Source organism: Quercus lobata, chromosome 4 (genome assembly GCF_001633185.2).
Source record: "Quercus lobata isolate SW786 chromosome 4, ValleyOak3.0 Primary Assembly, whole genome shotgun sequence".
NCBI lineage: Eukaryota > Viridiplantae > Streptophyta > Magnoliopsida > Fagales > Fagaceae > Quercus > Quercus lobata.
The window spans coordinates 51,304,716-51,314,685 of record NC_044907.1 but is presented as its reverse complement, the minus strand read 5'-3'; the positions used below and the strand labels follow the sequence as shown (position 1 = coordinate 51,314,685).

General features: G+C 38.8%; 1 protein-coding gene across 1 annotated transcript; it reads left to right on the top strand.

Moving 5' to 3' along the window:
- The first annotated feature begins 206 nt into the window (after positions 1–206).
- Positions 207–1,448, top strand: LOC115984188 (zingipain-2-like). The gene is made up of 2 exons (XM_031107133.1): positions 207–679; positions 785–1,448. Exons 1-2 carry the CDS (start codon positions 247–249, stop codon positions 1,369–1,371), a joined length of 1,020 nt encoding a protein of 339 aa, XP_030962993.1. The 5' UTR covers positions 207–246; the 3' UTR covers positions 1,372–1,448.
- The last annotated feature ends 8,522 nt before the right edge of the window (positions 1,449–9,970 follow it).

The window sequence follows — 9,970 nt, the reverse complement described above, 5'->3', positions numbered from 1 at the left end:
GTTACTTAAATTTGATCATTCAAAACCTTTATCAGCAATCAGCATCCCTCAAGAAAGGATTCTGATTCAAGTGTCAACTTTAACTTGCCCAGCACGATGGGAAAAAGGGGTCCCATTCCAACCCAAGATGCACTTCACAATGGGGATGCTAATCTCCTATAAATAGGGTAAATGTGTGTTTTCTTTCTCACCAATTATCAATCACATAGAGCCATTAACAAAGAACTCTCTTCGGTCTGTAAAACAATGGCTTTAATACATGGAAAAAAACTTATCATAGTCTTCTTGTTGATTTTGGAGACTTCCACATATCAAGCCATGTCCCGCACATTACTTGAAGACTCCATTGCTGGGAGATATCAGCAATGGATGGCTAAGTATGGACGCAACTACGAAGATGATGCTGAGAAGGAAAAGCGTTTCAAGATATTCAAGGACAATGTTGAATACATAGACAAAGTCAACAATGAAGGGAATCGCACTTACAAGTTAAGCGTCAATGAATTTGCAGACTTAACAACTGAAGAATTCATTGCTACTCGTACTGGATACAAGATTTCCTCCCAGCCCAGTTCACCCAAAACCTCATTCAGATATGAAAACCTGACTGAAATTCCAATGACTATGGATTGGAGAGAAAAAGGAGCTGTTACCCCCATCAAAAACCAAGAACAGTGTGGTAAGAGAATAATAACGTTGTATGAAACTAAAACCTAGTTTAGTCTTATTTGTTGCATTTATTTTTGTCCTAACAAGATTTCTGTTATGATTGATTCCTATGTAGGATGTTGCTGGGCCTTTTCAGCTGTGGCAGCAGTAGAGGGGGTCACCCAGATCAAAAATGGCAACAAAATCTCCCTTTCCGAGCAACAACTAGTGGACTGTGTGGAAGGCAGTAATGGTTGCAATGGTGGTCTCATGGATTATGCCTTCGAATATATAATACAGAACCAAGGACTCGCCTCAGAGGAAAACTACCCATATCAGGCTATGGATGGAACTTGTGACCAGCAAATGGCATCTAATATTGTAGCTCAGATAAGTTCATATGAAGACGTACCTTCCAATAATGAGGAGGCATTACTGCAAGCAGTAGCCAACCACCCAGTTTCAGTTGCCATAGAAGGTTCTAGTCCTGACTTTAAGTCCTATTCCAGTGGAGTTTTCACAGGAGAATGCGGGACCAATTTAGACCATGCCGTTACGGTAATCGGGTATGGAATGAGTGATGATGGTACCAAGTACTGGTTAATCAAGAATTCATGGGGCACCACCTGGGGTGAGAGTGGCTACATGAGGATTCAGAGAGATACTGGAGCACCAGAAGGTGTTTGTGGCATTGCCAAGAAACCTTCCTATCCGGTGGCTTAGGTACTCCAACGGTGACAGATCAAGTCACCTATAAGTATTGCTCTTTCTTTCACTATATGTATGTTAAATTTATTATAGCATCGAAAATACCTGTTTAGCTACTTGTATCATCGAAATTGGAACCAAGTAATAAATAAGCTAGCCTAGCTGCTACGTTTCCCATCAAAATATAGCGTGAAGCAAACCGAAGGAATGATAATAAAATCTTTTGATCGAATTCCGCACATTATGACGAACTAAATAATCTAAAATGGGAATGATAACAGTGAGATCTCAAACCAACTTTTTGAACAAAGAAACATTATAACGACATTACTACCAGTAATTTAGTTTTCTTCTAATAACTTCGAGTCTAGTCATAAACCTATTCTCAGTAGATTATAGATAAGAATTAGATAAGTGATAGGCCAAAAACAAGATGACCTCTTGTGATAAATTAACCAATTAATTTTAGCCAAGTGAATTAATTAAGTTAATTAACATGCAAACGCATGGTAGTACAAACAAATCACCAATAAACAAATTATGCAGCGGAAAATAAATAACACGGTGATTTATTTACGAATGGGAAAAAACTAACGGCAAAAACCCCACCGGATGATTTTCAAGTCACCACTCCTAAAACTCCACTATTATCACAACAAGTGGTTACAGGTAAAGGAATCCCAAGTACCTTACCAATCTACAGTTAAACATTTACCCCAATACCCAATTGGACTTGTTCTGTAGTGACAGTTCCTCTTTCGATGCACGGCTCCCAAGTACGTGACTAACCAATTACGCGGATCCCAGTACGCGACTTCAATCACCAACTAAGAAGATTGTTGGCTACAAAGTTCTTCAGTTCATCCACATGATGAAGATTGAGAAGATGCTTGGTCACAAAATCCCAGGGTGCACATACACAGCAACTTCTTCAAGAAAAAGAGATGAACTAGGGCAAGAACTTCGTATTCGGTCACAATTTGCTTGAACAGAGTTTGTTCAATGCTTGTGCAACTTATGAACTGTTTGATGGCTCTTAAAACAATCCTTTTATATGTCTAGGGTTAGGAGAAAAGAAGGCCCAAAGACACATTCACAGATCCCAAGAAAATCATATCAGAATTCTTAAATTCTTAAATCTCAACAGATAGAAGGTGTCGAGCAGCTGTCGAGAACGTGTCAAGCACACGAGCTGAACAACTTCCTTAAACCTTGATACATGCTAGTTGTCGAGGTAGCTGTTGAGCTTTAGTAACTCTATACTTTTAGCTTGTTTTCTTGGACAGACTTAAAGGCTTCAATACTTGATCTTGAAACATGGTTTCTTGAAGTATTTAAATACATCTTAAATTTACCCAATTACAAGTGAAGTGCATTTTGTCAAAGGATAAGTCAATTACATAAAATCATGACATATGTTCTTAACATGTGAAACACATATATCCTAACAATCTCCCCCTTTGGCAATTTGTGACAAAACCACAACAAAGAAATGAGCATATGAGAGAAGTCATAAATCACTTAACTCATATTCACTTGTTGAATACAATAAAATCTATTCTAACACAAACTCTTGAAAAACTTTGCAAGAAGAGAGTTTATGACAAGTAGATTTTAACAACCTGTATTTCAGAAACACTTTAAACAAAACTCATCAAGGCATCTTTGTGTGAAATAGAAATAATAGATTGCATACAAGTAATAAGAAGTATGTGCATAAAGAGAGAAAAGAAACAACACATGTAAGGGGTAGGTGAAAGAAACATACATCCACATATAAAGAGAATAAGTATAATGTATGTGTAAAAATGGTCATAAGACCTAATGTACAAGAACAATGTATCTAAAAAAGAAAGAAAAGAAAAGATATATATTATCCTCACTACATCCCTTAAAGCATATCAACACTCCCCCTAACAAAATAGTCTTATATTAACTCTTCCCCTAAGAATAACTACTCTCATATCCAAAACTACTCCCCATTTTTGTCACGAGTTACAAGGGGTAAGAGTGTGAAGTAGACATCTCATCGATAGAGCTAGCATCTCCATCATCATCATCCTCAGAAGCATCATCGTCATCACCATCATCATCATCAGAATCAGAACCAACAGAAGGTGGTGAAGGAGTAGCCTTGGGAGCAAATTTGCCCATGGTCGCCTGTCGTCGAGCAATACAGCCAACACAGACGTTCATCTGATACATCTCTATAGATAGTGTATCTAGACGAGCATTCATGCGTTGAAGTTGCACCATGATGTCTCCTAGAGTCACATCGTCCGAAGAAGAGGAGGGAGCGAATATGGATGGAGCAGAACAGGATAGAGCTAAATTGGAGGGAGGAGCTGTTGAATCCGACTGCCTTGATTGAAACTGCGCCTCGCTACGTTTAATGGTAGCGTAGTCTATGGTACACATGATAGAAAAATGGTCGGAAAAGGGAAAAGGAACAGAAAAATGGCATAAGATCCTCATGATAGCGGAAGGAAAGATGAGCTTATCACGAGACGCTGAATCTAGATGAACATCTATAATGGAAAGAATGAAATAAGAAGGGAAGTCTATAGTAAGATGCCCAAGAAAAGACAACAAAAACCGAGCACAAGGCTCTGTGATGGAGTTGTAGTGAGAGAATGGATGGAGTACAAAAGTCGTCACCATGTTTATGAATCTAGGACCTTTAGCAAAAGGCCTACATGGTGTAAACTGACGATCACCCCAATCAGAAGGGCGCTCGTAGAAAGCAGCCATGAGCTCATCTTTGGACACAGTCCACAGACGCTCACAACTAGGATAGTTAAGAAACTCTATCCTAGGAACCCAAAGCACATCCGCAACAAGTTGCGGTGTGACAGGAATGCGCGTACCTCGAATGCGAGTGAAGAAAAGAGGTACTGAACAATCAATCTCGTGCATGTTGGAGTAAAACTCCTGGATAAGCACGAGAGTACAAGTGACCGGGACGTCCCACAGTGACTCCTATTCTCGACTGTGAATGACAGTGGGAAGGTTAATGTCGGCAAAGTCCGCCAAAATGACTTGGCGTTCCAAATGAGCACCTCTTCTAGAAAAGTTCTCCAAGAATGCCTTGTGGGCATCATCATCATGGAATCAAAGAGAGAGAGGAGTAGAATCAAAGGATGAAGAAGCTTTGGAAGGAAGAGGGTTCCAAGTCGGAGTAGGTTACGCTTAGGTGCCATAGATACGACTAACGTAAATAAAAAGAGAGGGAGAGAAAGAAATACAATCTAAAAATTCCCAAGAAATTCAAATATAACAAGTATATTGAAAAGAGAGTACATATGCATGGGAAATGTATAAACATGTGACATACAAAAGAAATTGCATCATGGGCTCAACCCAATCCAAACCTATCAGCACACAAACAGTTTGCACATATCTAAATGCATGACAATACTATTATAATGCTAATGTGATGCAATGCATGAGATTTTAAACTCATTTAAGTGAAAACCCATCCCAAAATTTCAACAAAAACTCATCAATTTTGAAAAACCCCAAAATTTTGAAAAACCCCAAAACCTAGGTTTCAAAACATGAAATGCATGAAGAATGAGAGATAAGAAGCTTACCAAGTGAAGAAAATCTTGAAAAAACTTGAAGAAACCTTGAGGATCAAAATTGGAGTGAGATGAGGTTGTTTGGGAGAGAAAAGAGAGTGCTATTGAGAGAGAGATCGAAAGAAATGAAGGTCAGATAGCACAAGAAAGTATAAATAGACCCTCAGTAAATCTCGACAGATGAGGTGTCGAAAGGTGTCAAGCCATTTGTCGAGGAAGGTGTCGAGAAATTGGTCTTTGACAGATACAAATATCGAGGTGGTGTCAAGGAATAGACCATTAGGTTCAAGAACAGAAGCTTAATCGATCCACCAGTTGTCAAGAAGGTATCGAGGAGGCAGGAACTTTGTTGATCAATCCACCAGGTGTTAAGAAGCTGTCGAGATTGCGATTAGAAAAAGCTTAAGAAGCTTGATAGATAGCAAGGTATCGAGGAGGTGTTGAGCTAGCTTTTAAAAGCAGTTTTTTGAGAAGAGAAAAACATAGACATGAATGTAATCCAACATGCAACTCAACCAATGATTCAAACACCATATAAACCTCTTAAAATCATTTCTCAACAGCAATTTTAAGCACATGAATCCCAAAAACACACATACACACACTAAACAAGTCAAACCGATTTTATTTTTCAAAAACAAGTCAAGCTAGTTTAGTGAGCATACATTAACACATGTAAAACCTTGTGATGGCCAAATCATATTGTACCTGCACATGTATCAAGAGTAGTAAAGAATATTGTGTGTTGTGTGTGAAAAATATCGCAAGATTGCATAAGTGTATACATGTTATGACAATTTAGATATTAGAAAATCACTTTGACTCACATACAATCATAACTGTTTGATGAGGACTATCACCTTCGAGGTACATCCTATAACTCCCACATCTCCTAGAATACACGCTTGCAATTATATTTAAAGCATTTTTGATCTTTTTGCTTTTTATTTTCTTTGCATATTTTTCTTTTGAGCAAATCATGCATGGGCATATAAGAGATAGATAAGAAATACCCAATGATGGTAAGCATTTGACATTCCAATTTGTTATGCCGAAGCACACAAATGTCATTGACACTACACTTTTGCTATGACAAAGCATACAGGTGTCATATTATGATCGTGGACAATAGTGATGAGATGGTTATTTCTGCCTTTCTCTTAGGATTTTTTAGTCCTTCCCGTCAAAAAGAGTGATACGAGTGTCAAGTACCAGAGATAACTTAATCTTACTCATCACAAACAAGAGCCACAAAACTCATTGCTTAGTTGTGCATAGAGATGCTCATCTAAGTTACAAAAGATACAAAGTTTAGAAAACTTTGTTTCAATGGCCATCCAAGGTACACAAGTACCAATGTACACAAAACACACATTGTTTTTGTATTTTTCTGATTTTTCAATTTTTTTTTATTTTATACGAAAAACAAAACAAAACAAAACTGAAAAGTAACCAAACAAAAACATGTTAAACAAAGCAAAGCATAAAAACTAGACTGACTCAAAACTTGAAAGCAAAACACACAAGTAATGCACACACAAAAACAAGAAGAGAGAAAGAGAAAAGTGATAGAATCACTTGGAGCCCTTTTCCTTCCACACATTGGAAGAACCTTTCCATCTAGGAAACTCTTGAATCGGCGGTGAGGGAGAAGAATTAAAACCGTTCAAGTTCAAAAGGAACATGAGGGTTTTGAGAATATCTCCAAGAGGAGCAAGAGAGGATTGATGTTGATTTTCGTTCCCGGATGCTATCATGCCATTGCTCTATTGAGTGGCTAGTCACTTATAGCAATTTGATCGAGTATGACCGGCAACTCCACAATGATGACAAAGATGCTACTTCTTCTGTTTAAGCTTTTGAGAGTTAGCCTTTTTAGCCCTAGGGTTCTTAGCTTCCTTCTTATCTTGCTTAGGGGGTGCTCCTAAGATAGATTTACCTTTGTCTAAGTTCTCACTAGCTAAATCAGTTTTAACATCATTGTTTTCAATTTTAACATTATTAGCATGAGGAACAAAAACAGTGATACTAGTTGAAGCAATATTAGAGGAAGAGAGACCATACCCTAAACCTGTTCAATCAGAAGTAGATTTCTGAAGACTGAGCATCTCATCGAACTTTGCATTGGAAGTCCTCTCCAATTGAGCTCTGACTTAAAATAGCTCCGCTTCAAGTTTCTTGGTCTTCTCAGCCAATAAATTGTTCTCGAACCTCAGTGCTCCAATAGTTTGATTAGCCTCATCAAACTTTGTGGACAGCTCCTCACAATCAAGTTCTACATGACTAAGCTTCTTGGTGGTTAGTCTATACAGTTTCTCATACTTCTTAGAAAGCTTATACAGTTTCTCATAGGCTGTATGGATGTTATCTTGATCATCTATCTTCTCAAACTTGGATTCCACCAATTCCTCTTCTTTAACCACATCTTCAACAATCCCATTAGTAGGATTAACAGTGGCAGTGAAGACATTCAAGATTTCGTCATCCTCATTGTCGGAATCATCCTCAGGCTCGGTGTTGCTTAAGGTAGCAGCAAGTGCCTTGCTCTTTCCAATGCTCTTGAGATATGTAGGACACTCATGTTTCATGTGACTGAAACCTTGACACCCAAAGCACTTAGGTCTTGCGGGAACAGTGTACTGACCGTGAAAGTTCAAATAGTGTATAAAACACCCTTGAATATTTAGACCCCCAAATACAAAATAACCAATTCAAGCTTTATGACAAACAACTAGTGTGCGGAAAATGAACACAAGCTATAAACAGAATTGGTAAACAATCTAAACCAATTAAAATCACATCCACAGCAGAAAATAAAAGGCAAAGATTAAGAGAAGGAAGATGTAAACACAAGGACAACACACGATGTGTTATCGAAGAGAAAACCGAAGCCCTTGGCATAAAACCTCTCCGCCGCCCTCCAAGCGGTAAGTAATCCACTAGAAAATGTAGTTGAGATACATGAACAGCAATAGACCCTCCAAGCCTAATCTACCCAATGTACCTAAGTCCTCCAAGCTTCTTGCTTCAACGAGGTTGCGCCGAACCTATTTCTTTTCTAACTTCCCGGATTCCGCTACTTGACCATAGCATCAACCAATGTAAATTGGTTCCTTCCTAACTGCTTCCCAGAACACCAAACAGCCCTCTCACAGTAATGGATATGGTGAGAAAAGGTTTTGGTAAAAAGCCTCTCAAGGATTTAACAATGAAGAAGAAGAGAGTTGAGGAATTTAAAGAGTCTCTTATATGAAGATTGTAGATGAATCAATCTTGATTTACTCTGGGGTTTCTCTCTCAAAATTCTCTCTGGAAACTCTCGTTCTTTCGTGGGTATAAGAAGTATTTATACTGGGGTGAGAATGGAATGTGAAGAGTTAGGTTTTTCAAAACAGTAGTGGCTCGCGACTTGGCCTCGTGGCTAGACTGAGTCGCGAGATCCAACCGTGAGATAACAGAACGGCTAGTTGTCCTATTTTATCTTGTAGTGCTCCAGCTAGCATGACACTTCAACTTCTGGCATGCCTAGCACGTATGCATCTTCTGGCGGCTTGCAACCACGAGTCATCTGCAAGATCCCGTCGCGAGTCTTTGTTTTCTTGCACACTCTTGAACATTTCAACACACTATCTCACTCACTACCCTTACAACAATCCCACCTAAATACAGGGTTACTAATTGCTGAAATACAAGCAAATTTGGCATGGAATAAAGCCAACAAGATGGTTGATTAAATTCAACCTTACAGACCGCCATTCCTAGCATCCTTCTTCCCTTTTTTTGACTCTTGAACTAAGAAGAACTAGATTGCCTACAGTCCTTGTCGAAGCCCTTTCCATTGGCATTCTTCATAAATTTCTTGAACTGCCTAGTGATGTAGGACTTCATCTTGGAATCTTCATCATCGGAAGACTCATCTGTGTTACTACTCTTGGCCTTCAAAGCCATGCTCTTGCCTTTACCCGACTTACCTATTCTTGTTAACCCTAGCTTGTAGGTCTGTAAGTTTCCAACCAGCTCAGTTAAAGGAATCTTCTCAATATCCTTTGATTCCTCTATCACTGTGATCTTGGCATGGAATCTTTCGAGTAGAGATCTGAGCACCTTCCTTACAATCTTGGGTTCAGGAATGGTTTCCCCAAGATTGAAGGTTGAGTTTACTATGTCCTTTAGCTTGGCATAGAACTCATCGAATGACTCATCCTCCTCCATCTTTATCTCTTTAAAGCTTGTAGTGAGCCTTTGAAGTTTTGAATCCTTGACAGCCTTTGTACCCTCATAGGTTGTCTAGAGGATGGTCCATCCTTCCTTAGCAGTTTCAGTAAAGGATATCTTCTTGAACTCCTCATTGGTGACCGCACTGAATAAAGCATTCAATGCCCTGGTATTGAAGTTTACCGTCTTGATCTTGGCTTCATCCCAATTTGCCGGCACTTCCTTTGGCTTAGTCCAACCAATCTCGGCAGCTTGCCACACCTTCTCATCTAAAGACTGCAAGAAAGCTCTCATGTGTACTTTCCAGTATGCATAGTTAGTGCCATCAAATAAAGGATCTATAATTAATGACTGTCCTTTATCCATGACAAATAGGGGTCAACAGATCAAACATAGCAAAGATTAACCCTAATCAGAGTGTGCCTGCTTTGATACCACTTGATAGGCCAAAAACGAGTTGACCTCTTGTGATAAATTAACCAATTAATTTAGCCAAGTGAATCAATTAAGTTAATTAACATGCAAACGCGTGGTAGCACAAACAAATCACCAATAAACTAATTATGCAATAAAAAATAAATAACACAGTGATTTGTTTACGAATGGGGAAAAACTAATGTCAAAAACCCCACTTGGTGATTTTCAGGTTACCACTCCCGAAACTGTGATTATCACAACAAGCGATTACAAGTAAAGGAATCTCAAGTACCTTACCAACCTACAGTTGAATCCTTACCCAAATACCCAATTGGACTTGTTCTGTAGTGACAGTTCCCCTTTCGATGCATGGCTCCCAAGAATGTGACTAACCAATTGCG